The 15,241-nt window shown below is 35.9% G+C and overlaps 1 protein-coding gene across 1 annotated transcript; it reads left to right on the top strand.

The window, feature by feature from the left end:
- The first annotated feature begins 12,683 nt into the window (after window positions 1–12,683).
- On the top strand, window positions 12,684–13,692 carry LOC105558376 (rRNA methyltransferase 1, mitochondrial-like). The gene is made up of 2 exons (XM_012005998.1): window positions 12,684–13,318; window positions 13,689–13,692. Exons 1-2 carry the CDS (start codon window positions 12,684–12,686, stop codon window positions 13,690–13,692), a joined length of 639 nt encoding a protein of 212 aa, XP_011861388.1.
- Window positions 13,693–15,241: the final 1,549 nt, after the last annotated feature.

The raw sequence follows: 15,241 nt of genomic DNA, 5'->3' as shown, positions 1-15,241 counted from the left end.
TCGAGGTGAAAAACCTTTTTCACGTATCGCTTCAATAACTTCACTTTTGCTTGCATTACCCTTGCCCGTAATAAAACGTTTTATCGTCTTCACAGGTACACCTTGATAAGGTATATGATGCTCCTCACACCAAGCAGTTAAAACGGCATAAAAACCACCATAACAATGCGCTGCATCAGTTCCAAGGTGTCGTCTTACTTCCTCAAAATACACCACAGAAATGTCTTTCAAGGAATTAAGCCAATTACTAAAACTTAAAAAGCACATGCCACCTCCGCTGAAACGGCTACCATGAAAATTTTTGCTCCCACTTTGGATTACTCCGTCTTTGAGAATAGCCCAGCCTGTTTGCTTGCCGAGGTCGAGTGTTAGCATTTGCTATAATTTAAAACTGCAAGTAGCACTAAATATCGTTTGGTTCCTTCAAAATACGCTATAAATGGGTTTTTGTTGGCCAATGACAAGAATCTTATGCTATCTACCTTAATTAGAAGTTAATTTCTTGCTATTATATATTCACCGAAATTACAAAAACTGTTCACTTTTTTGAAAAAATATTTTACAACGAATAAAAAACGTGATAAACTAAAGTGAGGGTTTTTTTATAACAAGTAAAAGTCTAAAGTAAAAAATAATTTAGAAATGCTTCGTAATCGTATCAGTTCAGCAACAATTCTAGGGATGCTAAGAAATCCTGCATATAAAGGACAAGCAGCATTTGGTAAGTCAAGAAAGGTTGAAAGAAGAGGAAAAAGTAAACAAAGGGTAAAAATTTCTGTCCGTAATACAGATGAAGATAGTTGGATTTATATACCCGTACCAAAGATAGTTGATGAAGGACTATTTAATAAAGTACAAAAGCAACTGGATGAAAATAGAAAAAGAGCAAGAATGCAGAGAGGGAAAGAGACAAGCCTACTACAAAGTCTAGTTGCATGTCAAAACTGTGATAGTGCGTATAGTAGTATGCACCATAGAAGTGGGGAAAAAACGCATAGCTATTATCGCTGTGGTGGTACCATATGTATTACTGATGGTGAGAAGAAATGTAACAATAAATTGGTTCGTGCAGATATGCTAGAAACAGCTATATGGGAGGAAGTAAAAAGTGTACTAAAAAACCCAGAGATGATAAAAAAGGAGTACCAACGTAGGATTTCAGAAAATAAGAATGAATTACTAGATGAAAGGTTTGCAAGACGTGAGAGTCAATTAAAACAAAGTATTAAAGAACTTATAAATGATTATTATATTCAAGAGAATACAAGTGAGGAAAAATATATAAGTAAGGAAGACTTTAAGCAGGCAATGAAAAAAATGAAGGAACGTTTAAAAGAGATTGAAGGAGAGAAGAAAAAGGTGATTGATAAAAAGGGACTACAGCAGAAAATGAATCTTATTACAAATAGCATAAAGGGCTTTTATTCTAGTGTTAAATCGGAATTGGAACACCTAGATTGGCAAGCTAAACGTAGTCTTATTAGGACATTAGTAAAAGAAGTCAACATTGATCTTGATGAAGTAAATGTGGTATTTAAGATCAAAGAACTTGAAAACCCCGTCCAGAATGGACAAAATCAAAAGATGGCACATTGTCTAAGGGGTCTGGGATGACACCCCACTGGTGGCCCAAACTACAACGTTCGTACAGTTATGCGCGGTATCTCAGCCGCTAACGAGTAACGGAATGACGGTTGTCGGTAAACTTAAGCCACTTTAGCTATAGCCAGTAACCACTCTATTTCTACCACTGTTTTTTGCCTTATATAAATATTTGTCAGCACGTACTATAAATTTTTTAATATCGTTAAGGTCAGATCCTTGCATTTCTGCAATTCCAATGCTCACAGTTATGTTATGGGTTGTATTTTTGTCCGCAAGTATAAAAGGTTCTTTAGCAATAATTTTTCGTATTCTCTCCGCAATAGTATACGCATCTGATACATTGGTATCTGGCATTACAACAACAAACTCCTCACCACCAAACCTAGCTAGTAAATCTGTTACTCTGATATTTTCAGAAGTTCTTTTCTGTACTTGCTTTAAAAGTTCATCTCCAGCATTATGCCCAAAACTGTCATTCACTATCTTAAAATAGTCTATATCAAGTATCATAAGAGACAACCTTCTATCCTTTTCCACAGAGTCCTTAACAATGTTTCTTAAGTGTGCATCAAAATATCTTCTATTATAACAGTTAGTTAATGGGTCCTTTATAGACATTTCCGCATTATTAAATAAATTCATTCTCAAGGCATCTTGATATCTTTTTCGTTTTACTTGCGAATTAACCCTTGCTATTAACTCACCCTCATCCAAAGGTACTGTTAAATAATCATTAGCACCTACATCAAGTGCTTTTACTAAATTGTTTTTATCATAATCCTCAGAAAGAATCAGAATTGGTGTATAGCGTGTTTCTACTTTACTACGAAACTCAGAACACAAACGCAGGCCGTCAGTTTTTGAAAACTGCATATCAGAAATGATCAGGTCGTAATTATTCTTAATACCAACCTTTAATGCCTCCACTGGATCACTCAGTATTTTAATTGACCTAAAGCGGTGCTTTAGTACATTATATATCTGCTCTGCTTGAAAGACATCTTCATCTACAACAAGTATGTTAGCATCAAAAATCTGATTGGAATAATCCATAATACTGTTTCCTGCTACTCCACCAATCTCAGCGTTGGTTTCTCCTCTTAAACGCAATTCATCTATAATCATTTTTAAGCGCGTGAGAGACTTGATCCTTGCAGATAAAGCAGTTTCGTCTATTGGTTTAGTCAGAAAATCATCTGCACCAGCATTAATGCCCTGTACTCTATCATGAGCGTCATGCAGCGCAGTTACCATAATTATTGGAATATGGGTTGTCAAGGGATCATTCTTTAGCTCCTTACAAACTTCAAAGCCATTCATTTTTGGCATCATAATATCGAGTAATATAATATCGGGCTGCTGTTTTGCTACTAAATCCATGGCTTCCTCACCATCATAGGCCACGATAACCGTATAGTACTCTGCTTTTAGTCGAGCTTCTAAAAGCTTAACATTACATAGTACATCATCTACTACTAGGATCTTTGCTGTCATTATCTTTGGATGTATTATCTATATCGTAAGTAGGATAAAGCTTACCATTTTTACCAACTATGTAATTTACTTTCTCAGTATTACACTCTTTATATAAGTCTTCAATTCCTGCGTCTTTCAATAACCTCCTAGCTTTTGATTTTATAATCATAAGATACTTATATGTATTCCTAATCAGATCAATAAATACAGGCACCTTATTTCTATCAAGAACAATTATGCTCACTAAAGCAACGACCAAAATTTCTGAAAGACCTATATTAAACATTTTTCCTATGAAGCAAGTACTTTAATCCTCCTGATTATAAATATTAATTTGCTTAAATCAAGTTTAGAAGCAACCATCTCATCTAAAAAACTATTATAACGTTCTATGTAGTCCTTATCATTACAAGCCCAGGTTTGAACCTTATCTTTGGGGTTATCAGTAGCTTTTATGACTTCAACAGCTAGCTTGTGATGGTAATTGCTTAAATCGTCCAATAAATCATTAACTAAGCTGCGATCCCAATAAGAAGAGCGGCTTTTCATCTTGATGGCAATTGTTCTAATCAGATCGAATCTTAACAGCGACTTTAACTCAAAGTATATTTTACCAGCATCAAGAATGGATAAAGATGTCTGTTCAGCAACAGATATAATGTCCAGTGCATAAGCAAGAACGCATAGATCAGCAACTTTTTTTGCTAGATCTTTATTTATATTAAGTTCTACTAAAGAAGTTGATCCATGGCTATAGACCTTCAATAGGTGTTCATCTAAAACATCAGTTAAGTTCTGGCCTAAAGTTTCAATTGCATCTTTAAATTTTGTAACATCATCCAACTCTACAAAGCTAAGCTTGCCAAGATTTTTCACTAACCAAAACGATACTCTGCCAATAAATTTCTGCACGTTCCTCACTATTTGTAAGTATGAGTTAACATCAATTTTTCCATCCAATTCATCAATTTTCTGCCACAGGCTGTTTAAATCATACAGGTGGTTAACAACAATATATATGTTAACCGCTTCTTGTACCTTAATTCCAGTGTTCTCAGCCAAATTATTGATGAATATACAGCCCATTCTATTCACTACATCATTTGCAATGCAAGTAGAGATAATTTCTCTACGAAGTTGGTGTTTTAATATGAAATCCTTAAACTTTGTTATCATCTTTTTAGGAAAATAACCTAGCAAGTAGTCATTAGATATAAGATCTTTTTCTGGCAGATCGGAATGTATAATTTCATTTTTTATTGCCGTTCTAGTATAAGACATTAGAATAGAAAGCTGAGGAGAACTGAAACCTTCTGCACCAGTTAACATCCTTGCTATCTCTTCTTCAGTTGGAAGAAATTCTACGCTTCGGTTTAACAGCCCAGATTTTTCTAAACTGAGCAGTAACCTGTGGTGCTGCTCCAATCTCTCTTTAGCTTGCAAACACTCAAGAAGTAATGCTTTTGTTTCAATTCTGTTGTGGTTCTCAAGCACTTTGGATGCAACTTCGTCCATCATACTTGCCAGTATTTCATTCCTTTTTTCTAAAGAAATACCCCCTGCTTTCATAGCTGAAACAAATGCAATCTTGATGTTAACTTCAAGATCCGAACATATCACCCCGGCTGAATTATCAACAAAATCTGCATTGATATATCCACCTCTTTCAGCATATTCTATTCTTCCAAGCTGTGTGCATCCTAAATTTCCGCCTTCTATAAACATAGAAGCTCTAATATCTTTACCATTTACTCTCAACTCATCGTTTGCTTTGTCACCGACCATGCTATGATTTTCACTCTTTGCCTTAACAAACGTGCCAATTCCTCCATTCCATATGAAGTCCACTTCTGCTTTGAGTAGATATCTAATCAAATCACTTGGAGGTAGTATATCTTCTGTTATATTAAAGCATTTTTTTATTTCTTGAGAAATGTTTACTTGCTTGCTGCTACGCTCAAATACTCCTCCACCCTTAGAAATCAAACCTTTGTTATAATCCATCCAAGTTGAAAATGGTAACTCAAAGAGGCGTTTACGCTCTGTGAAACTCTTTTCTGCATCAGGGTTTGGGTCAATAAAAATATGCATATGGTTAAATGCGCCGATTAAATGTATATTTTTTGAAAGCAGCATACCATTTCCAAATAAGTCGCCAGCCATATCCCCAATTCCAATAACAGTTGCATCCTGGTAAATATCCTTATTCATTTTCCAAAAATGCCTATGCGCTGCAATCCATGCACCTCTGGCTGTAATACCCATCTTTTTGTGGTCATAACCTACTGATCCACCAGATGCAAATGCATCACCAAGCCAAAAATTGTATTCAGAGGCTATTTGGTTGGCATAATCAGAAAATGAAGCAGTGCCTTTATCAGCAGCAACCACGAGATATGGATCATCTTCATCATACCTAATCACATTCTCTGGTGGAATTATTTTGCCTTTAACTACATTATCAGTAATGTCAAGCATTCCCCTGATAAAACTCTTATAGCATTCAACACCTTTCTCTCTTAAAGTATCTTTGTCTTTATAAACTTGCTTAATTACAAACCCACCCTTTGCGCCAACAGGTACAATAACCGCATTTTTTGTCATCTGAGCTTTCATGAGCCCCAAAACTTCAGTGCGAAAATCTTCCGTCCTATCCGACCACCTTAAGCCACCACGGGCTAATTTTCCGCCTCTTAGATGTATTCCCTCAAAAAGATTTGAATAAATATACAATTCACGATATGGACGAGGATCAGGCAAACCATTTATTTTATTTGAGTCAAATTTTATAGATAAGCAGGGTTTATTATCTTGATAATAACTGGTCCTTAAAATAGCCATTATCAAGTTAAATATCGAGCGCAAAACGTAATCATGTGAAACATTGCTGATCTCTTTTAGAAGTTCCTCAATTTTTTCTCTGAAAATGTCCGTGGTTTCTGCTCTATCAATGTCTATGTTAGGATCAAATCTTGCATGAAATAGTTGTATCAAATACTTTACCATTTTTGGATACTCTGAGACTACCTTTTGGATATATTCTGGATTGTAGTTAAATGACGTCTGCTTTAGGTAAGCACTTAACGCTCTAACCAGAAGCACTTCTTTCCACTCCAGTCCAGCAATAATGACCAAACTATTGAAATAATCATTTTTAATTTCCTTTCTAAACACTTTCGCAAGTGTTATTTCAAATTGCTCTTTTAGAGTAATGTTGTCTATTAATTCATCGACTCTTGACAACACAAAATGGTGTATCCATATTCCGCCGTTAATTTCTATGTAATAGCCATTATGAGATAGAATCTTAGCTCCCAAATTCTTAGTAATTCTTAATATCTTCGATAATTCAAGACCTCCATTGCTCGAAGTGTAAACCTTTAATTGATAATTAAGATTATCACGAGTAAGTCTTAAATCGACCTCGCTAACTCCTTTTTTCCTCACTATCTCCAATTTTTTCATATCGTAATATGCGTCATGAGGTTCGAAACTCTCTTGATAGCTTATTGGAAATGCCTTGCAATAACGGATGAATATATCCTCAACAGTACTAAAAGTATTATATAAATTGTCTATAAAACGATCTTCCCACTTTTCCGTAATGTTCCTTAATTTGTTTTCGATACGCAAAACTTCATCATCAGGAACACTAGCATTTTTGGTCTTTAGCACTACATGCAATTTCATCAAATCATATTCATTGATAATGTGATTGTTATAAATATCTGAACTTTCTGCACTTGTCTCATCCTTCAATATGTCACGTATCTTGAACATTAGCCTAGCGCTAGCATAACGCATTGGTATCAGCACTATGCAACTAATAAAATCCCCTACTCTTCTTAAAAATAATCTGACCCTTGGCCTAATCGCAAGAGACATGATCGAAATGCAAATTTTAAATAATTCGTCTTCATTTGATTGGAATAATTCATCACAAGAGAATGCTTGTAAAATAGAAATTAAAGCTTTGTTATTGTGGCCCCCGGTTATAAACCCTGCATTTTTTTCTATAACTTTAACTTTATCTCTTATTATTGGAATAGTTCGAATATCTTGGACCTCCGCTACAGAAGTAAATAGCCCGAAAAAACGCCGTTCCTTTACTACATTACCCTGGTCATCAAATTCTTTTACTCCTATACAATTCATGTATGTACGCCGATGGACTATTGAGATTAGATCTGATCTCAGTATGTATAGGGAATCAAGGTTTGCAGAAGGAATCAACGTACTTTGACCTACTCTTATCAGGCCAAGGGCCTTTTTGCTATCACAGACGAGTTTTTCATCTTTACCAGCAATATATTCTTGATAACCTAGAAATACGAAGTTATTACTCTTTAACCAAACTAGAAAATCTTTTTGCTCTTGATTTCGGTCTGGTGTCATTCCAGTACGTGACACTGGAATCCACGTGTCCTTTTCCTGGATCCCAGCTGGGATGACAGAAAGACTTGCCTCATCAAGTTTCTTGAGCATTAAGTGCCAATCTTTCACAACGCAATTAACTGCTTTCAGCGTTTTTTGTAGAGATTCTTTTAATGTATCAACAAAACTGTCACTTATACCTTTGATAATTACATATATAACTGACTCTTTGACTCCATTGCTTTCTTCCAAAGAGTAAATCTCATCTATTAGGTTCTCTTTTCTTTTAATGTTAATTATGCTGTTGCTGTAATAGCATATGGTTAAATTGTGCGATTTAGTAGTTGCAATAACAGAATCAACCAAAAATGGCATATCATCATTTGTTATCTTAATCGTGGTAAAATCGCCTTCTATTCCTGGTATATCATCTATATTGCTTACTACTAACTTACTTTCATCTTTCTCTTTTTGAGAAACAAAATTGTAAGCATCGTTTACAATATATAGCAAAAACTTATCGTTGGCTTTTAGGTCGCTTTTATAAACAAAACTATAAAAATACTTAATAAATTTTTTAATTTTTTCTTTATCTTGCTGATTTTCTTGATCAACTAACTCAAATAAAGACTCAGTGTCAACATTATGATCTATACACATTTTTTTTAATAAAAATACACAGTGAACTTAAACCTTTTTAACTAAGATTTCATTATCAAGAGCGTACACTATTAGCTCATCATTTTCTACTACTTCCCCTGATAAAACCAATTTAGCTAAATTATTTTGAATACACTCTTGTATAACCCTTTTTAAGGGCCTTGCTCCATATTCAGGGTCATAGCCAGTTTGTGCTATTAGTTCTTTAGCTTCCTGCGACAAACTTATACTCAGTTTACGCTTAGCAAGTGTTTTTTGTAAATAAGAAAATTGAACATCTATAATTTTATAGATGTCATCTCTGGTTAAACTGTGGAATATAATAATTTCATCCAGCCTGTTTAAAAATTCTGGACGAAATGCTGATTTAACTATTTGCATCACTTCGCTTTTTACAGAGTTAGCAACTCCTCCTTCCGATGTCATTCCAGCGCGTGACGCTGGAATCTGCATCTGGATCCCAGTGTCAGCTACTTGGATGACAGGAAGTATAGGCCTATTCTCCGCTTCCCCTTTTAGCATTATCTCAGCACCAAGATTAGAAGTTAGAATTAGTATAGTATTGCGAAAATCAATCAATTTACCGTGGCTATCGGTAAGTCTGCCTTCATCCAAGATCTGTAGCAATATATTAAATATATCAGGATTTGCCTTTTCTATCTCATCAAATAAGATTACCTGATATGGTCTTCTCCTCACTGCTTCAGTTAACCTGCCACCTTGTTCATAGCCAACATATCCTGGAGGAGCGCCAATTAGCTTTGAAACAGAATGTTTTTCCATATATTCTGACATATCAAAACGCAAAAGCGCTGATTGATCGTCAAACAGAAATTCAGCAAGGGCTTTTGCCAATTCTGTTTTTCCAACTCCGGTTGGACCCAAGAATAAGAATGAACCAAAAGGTCGATTAGTATCTTGCACACCAGAGCGAGAGCGCCTAACTGCATTACTTATCGCTTCTATTGCATCTTTCTGCCCTATTACTTTTTTCCCTATTTCATTTTCCATATTAAGAAGTTTTTCCTTTTCGCTGTGCATCATGTTATCAACTGGAATTCCTGTCCACTTTGAAACAATGTTTGCAATATCATCTCCAGTCACTTCTTTCTTTAAGAAACTATCAGTAACCTTTTCCTGATTTTTTAATTCATTCTCAAGCTGAGGGATCACACCATACATCAGCTCTCCTGCTTTTCCTAAATTTCCACTCCGCTGAGCCAATTCCAGCTCTTTTCTGGCGTTATCTAATTTTTCAACTGTTTCTTGTATTCTAGCTATTTTATTCTTTTCCATCTGCCATTTGCTGTTCAAGTCAGCAAATTTACCGTTTAGATTTTCGATCTCTTCATTTATCTTTTTTAAACGCTGTTTAGAATTTTCATCACTTTCTTTTTTTAGAGCTTCTGCTTCAATCTTTAGCTGTATAACCTTTCTCTCAAGTTCATCAATAACTTCAGGCTTGCTATCCATTTCAATTCTCACCCTACTTGCTGCTTCATCAATCAAATCAATTGCTTTATCAGGTAAAAACCTATCTGTTATATATCTATTGGACAATGTTGCAGCAGCAATTATTGCACCATCTGTAATTCTTATACCATGATGCACTTCATATCTTTCCTTCAAACCCCTGAGTATTGAAATGGTATCAGTTTCAGTTGGTTGAGAGATAAACACAGGCTGGAAACGCCGTGCAAGTGCAGGATCTTTTTCTATATGTTCACGATATTCGTCTAAAGTTGTGGCTCCTATACAGCGAATTTCTCCACGCGCAAGAGCAGGCTTCAGCAGATTTGAGGCATCCATTGCACCACTTGTTGCTCCTGCTCCAACTAAAGTATGAAGCTCATCTATAAACAAGATAACTTTTCCCTCTGTTTTTGAAATTTCATTAATCACTGCTTTTAACCTTTCTTCAAATTCTCCTCTAAACTTCGTTCCAGCGATTAAGCTACCCAGATCCAAAGCTAAAACCTTTGCATCACGCAAACCAAGTGGCACATCGTTTGCAACAATTCTGTTTGCAAGCCCCTCGACTATTGCAGTTTTTCCAACACCAGGTTCACCTATCAGCACTGGATTATTTTTTGTCCGCCTCAGTGATACCTGCATAGTTCTTCTGATCTCTTCATCACGACCAATTACAGGATCAAGCTTGCCTTGCATAGCAAGCTCTGTAACATCTTTTGTATATCTCTTAGCAGCGTTCAATTTTTCCTCACTATTTGGCGAGTCTGCACTGCTGCCTTTTCTCATTTCTGCAATAACTGAGTTCAGTTTTTGTGGAGTCACACCATTCTCTGCCAGAATTTTGCCTACAGTATCATCTTTTTGTGCAGTGAGGCCCTGCAGTAAACGCTCAACGGCAAAAAACGAATCTTTATTCCTCCGAGCAATACCAATTGAATCTTCAAAAACTTTTGCTATTGCTCTTGAAAGTTGAAGGCCACCACTTCCTGGCCCTTCAATTACTGGCAACTTTTTTATTGCGCTATCCACAGCATTAGAAATACTTTGCACATTTCCAGCACAAGCGTTTATCAAATCCTGAACTAAACCTAATTCATCCTCAAGCATTACTTTTAGTAAATGCTCAGGCATAAAAATCTGATGCCCAGCTCCCAACGCTTTCATCTGAGCACTTTGAATTAGACTTTTTGCTTTTTCAGTAAATTTATTTAAGTCCATAACACCAGTTAAATCCGTATTTGCTGATGTATATAACAACTGATTTCATAAATTTAAACCTAAAGTTGTTTATTGTTAGGTATGGTCTGCAAAAATTTAAACTTTCTTAAGAACCTGTTTAAAATCTTCGTAATAGGAGAGAAATGAAGGAAAATTTGCAAGCTGGTATTGAGTTTACGTTCGCAATTTTTCCACAACCGCCTACACTTTTCCAACCAAGCAAAAGAGCGCTCAACGACCCATCTCTTTGGCAATACAACAAAGGTCACTGGGATCCAGAAAAGTTTGCTTGTTTATAAGCAAACTAACATGGAAAGTAGCTGATCTTATACTAAATGAATGTTTTTGATGAGGTTGCATAGAAGCTGGATCCCAGACTGGAATCTCGGCAACCCCTACGTCATACCACCGCGGCGCTAACACGTAGTGGAATACGGGGTTATCGTCATACCACCGCGAACCGTCATCCGCCACGAACCGTCATACCGCTGCGGTACCTCATCCGCTAACGAGAGATCCCGCTGCGGGATGACGAATTGCTTAACCGTCATTCCGCCGCAGACCGTCATACCGCGATTCATTCGCGGTATCTCTTAGCCGCTAACAAGTAGCGGGATGACAGCAATCCTACGTCATACCGTCACGGTATCTCATCCGCTAACAAGTAGCGGGATGACGAATTGCTTAACCGTTATGCCACCGCGAACCGTCATACCGCCGCGGCGCTAACAAGAGATCCCGCTGCGGGATGACGAATTGCTTAACCGTCATTCCGCCGCAGACCGTCATACCGTGATTTATTCACGGTATCTCTTAGCCGCTAACACGTAGCGGGATGACGGTTGTCGTTTAGCTATAAATGTTTAAGAAATTTACCAAACGAAAAAAAAGGCAAAAGAAGCCCCGTGGTGCGAGTTTTGACTCTATATTACTGTAAGTGGCGCTGTAATAATGTGCTAACGCTTAAAATAAGCGCGATTTGGCTGAATGTAGAAAAAATAAAAAAGACATGCAGCCGCTATAATTTTATGTAATCCGCCAATAAATGCCCTGAGTTTTTTACTGAATTTTGTCATTGAGCCTGCAGGTCAAAAACAAGTTTTGAGTCATAAATACCCTTATTGTTATAATAAGGGGGCTGGCGGAGTTTGTCAAGTAAGTTTTTTCGTTTCTGCGGGCTACTTGAATAACGGCTACAATGTTTGTACAATTGTGCGTCATGCGCTGCCGAACACTGGTTTTTATATGGCTATACAAGAAAAATTAAGGCTTAAAAGGAAACTTAAGCAGCTAATAGGGCCTAAGCCTTCTTAATAAAACATAAAAAGCCCCTTTACCACCATGTTTTTTCGTAGCTTGCTGGTAGTATAGAACCATATGCTGGATTTTAGTATCATTTAACCACTTATTTAAGTTATTCTTTATAGTGTCTGTTTTATTTGTTGCACTGCCGTATCCCGTAATTACCAATAAACATCTATTTCCTGCTCGATAATTTTTGATAATAAAATCTATCAATTTACAGTAAGCATCCTCTATACTATAGCCGTGCAAATCGAGCTTATCGCTTATAAAATATTTACCCCTATCAACTTTTGATTTTGTGTTTTGGTCAAGACAAAATGATGAGTGACCATTATTGGTATTAAGAAAATTCCTTTGTAAGTCGGAGGTACCTTTATCAACCATAGACTTTATATTTACTTTATGATCAACTTTCAAAGTAACTTTTCCACATTCTATTGGCTTAACATTTTTTTGCCAATCCAACTCATCGTCCGACATAAACGCATTAATCGAATTGTATAATTTTACAACAATATCCAAACATAGTAAAATATTGCTTATTCTATAAAAACCCGATTTTCGATAATACGATGAAATCGTCAAAAACTAATGAGAATTTTTGGCTGTATGGAAAGCACACCTGCATGTCAGCACTGAAGAATAAAAATAGGCAGTGTGTAGAACTGTTAGTAACAGAAAATTTCTATAGAGAACATGAAAAAGAAATTAGGCAATGTGCAAATAGTAAGGGCATTAAAGTTCGATTAGTAGAAAACAAAATACTTAATGACGTTTTATCTAAAGGTGCTAACCATCAAGGAATTGCTTTAAATGTTGCCCCTATTCTTTATAACTTAAGCATCGAAGAAGTAGCTGAAAGCTCAAACGACAGCTCTACTATAGTCATTTTAGATCAAGTCACTGACACGCACAATATTGGATCAATTTTAAGAACTTCAGCTTGTTTTAATGTCGACGCATTGGTTTTACCACATAATCATTCACCTGGCGAAAATGCATCTATTGCAAAAGCAGCAAGTGGAGCATTGGATATTGTTCCGCTAATATACGTTACAAATATAGTAAAAACTATGCAGTATTTAAAAAAGGTCGGCTACTGGTGTTACGGGTTTGATTGCAATGCTAAAGAAAATATAGATGAAATAAAGAGCTTTGAGAAAAAAAGAGTAATTATTTTTGGTTCTGAAGAGAAAGGAATGCGGAGGTTAGTTAAAGAAAATTGTGATTATCTTTTAAAAATCCCAATGTCAAACGTAATTGACAGCTTAAATGTCTCAAATGCAGCAGCAATAGGCCTATATTCTATTTATATTAAAACAAATGCCAGCGCATAGCTGTTTATAATAAAAATACTTGATAAAAATGTGGTTTTATATTATAATGTGTTAAATAATGGATAAAAGGAGTTTATATTTATGTCTTACATGAGAAATGAACAGGATATCCGCTCTCAGGGCGTTTATTATAGCGCTGGGCTCAGAAGTTACCTAACTAAAGTATATAACTACATGGCTTTAGCTTTAGGCGTTACAGGGCTTGTTGCGTTTTTAACGGTATTTTCTGGTCTTTTTCAGGTAATTCACTCTAATCCTGTTCTGTCGCTTGTGATAATATTCTCTCCAGCTGCATTGGTGATCTATATGCGGTATAGAATTCAACACCTAAGTGCTCAGTCTGCCGTTACTATATTTTTCTCGTTCTCAGTGTTAATGGGGCTTTCCTCATCTTATATTTTTGTAATTTACACTGCAGAAAATATAGCAAGAGCGTTTTTCATTACATCAATTATGTTTGGCTCTATGGCTTTATATGGTAATACCACAAAAAGAGATCTTACAAGTATGGGCTCTTTCTTGATTATGGGAGTCTTGGGGATAATTATAGCATTGATAGTAAATTTCTTCCTTAGAAGCAGTCCACTTTACTTTGCAATATCATTTATATCAGTAATAGTCTTTACCTTGATGACTGCATATGATGCTCAGAGAATCAAAGACGTTTATTATAGATATAATGATGGCTCAGAAGTTGCCACTACTAAATTGTCAATACTGGGTGCAACTGATCTTTATTTTAACTTTATTAACATATTTCTCAATCTACTCAGGTTACTTAACTTGTTCAATAATAGGGACTAGATGTTTTCCTTTTTAAGGAAAGGTAGTAAGAATTCTATAGTTTTCTTTTTAATATCTTTAGTCATGTTGATGCTATGTCTTGCATATGCATCGGTGCCACTATATAGCATTTTCTGTAAAGCTACCGGGTATGGTGGCACAACAAGAAAAGTAACTAATGCAACAATAAGTGCAACTGACCAAAAAATCAGGGTCCACTTCAATGCTGATATAATGTCCGATCTACCTTGGGAATTTAAATCAGAAACTAACTACGTTGACGTAAACATAGGAGAACAAAGTTTAGCATTTTATTACGCAAAAAATCTATTTGATCAGCCTTCATTTGGAATGGCGGTGTATAATGTTACGCCTTTCAAAGCAGGTAAGTATTTCAATAAAATTGCATGCTTTTGTTTTGAAGAACAAATGTTGCTACCAAAACAAAAAGCAGCTATGCCCGTATCTTTCTATATAGATCCTGAGATAATGCTTGATAACAACACAAAAGATTTGAGCGAAATAACACTATCATACACATTTTTTAAGCTTAAGTAACAAACTTTTTCCTATTGTCCACTCAAGCAGCGTGAGCTATAGCTAAACTGACTTAGATTTACCGACAATTTGAAAAACTGTCATTCCGCTACCCGTTAGCGGGATCTATGGGATACCGCGGCGGTATGACGTGTTAGCTATAGAAGGAGTGCGTTGTTATTCAAATGATAGTTATGCAACAGATCTATTGAATTGAGTAGGAGCTCTTATTTTCTCCTTGCACACAGACTACTTGTGTTTCAGTGCTTGGTGTTATCAATTCCCATCCTTCATTATTTGCTTCACAAGCATTCCAACATTGAGCCAATTCCTTATTATTTTTTACAGAATCTGGCATTTTTTCATTAGGATTTTGTTCTAATGTATGCTTAATTAGAATCTTACAGCAATCTTTGCATTCAATTGACTTATCTGTACCATATAATTTAGTAGCGCAATCTAAAGCGGTATTT

The sequence above is a fragment of the Vollenhovia emeryi genome, unplaced genomic scaffold (genome assembly GCF_000949405.1).
Source record: "Vollenhovia emeryi isolate VEMERY1.0 unplaced genomic scaffold, V.emery_V1.0 DF939351.1, whole genome shotgun sequence".
In the NCBI taxonomy this organism is placed as follows: Eukaryota; Metazoa; Arthropoda; class Insecta; order Hymenoptera; family Formicidae; genus Vollenhovia; species Vollenhovia emeryi.
The sequence above is the reverse complement of the archived record's forward strand: the minus strand, read 5'-3'. Positions and strand labels throughout refer to the sequence as shown.

What these genes read in the sequence shown, in the direction of transcription:
- LOC105558376 (XM_012005998.1), top strand. Translation starts at nt 12,684, where the DNA reads ATGAAATCGTCAAAAACTAATGAGAATTTTTGGCTGTATGGAAAGCAC.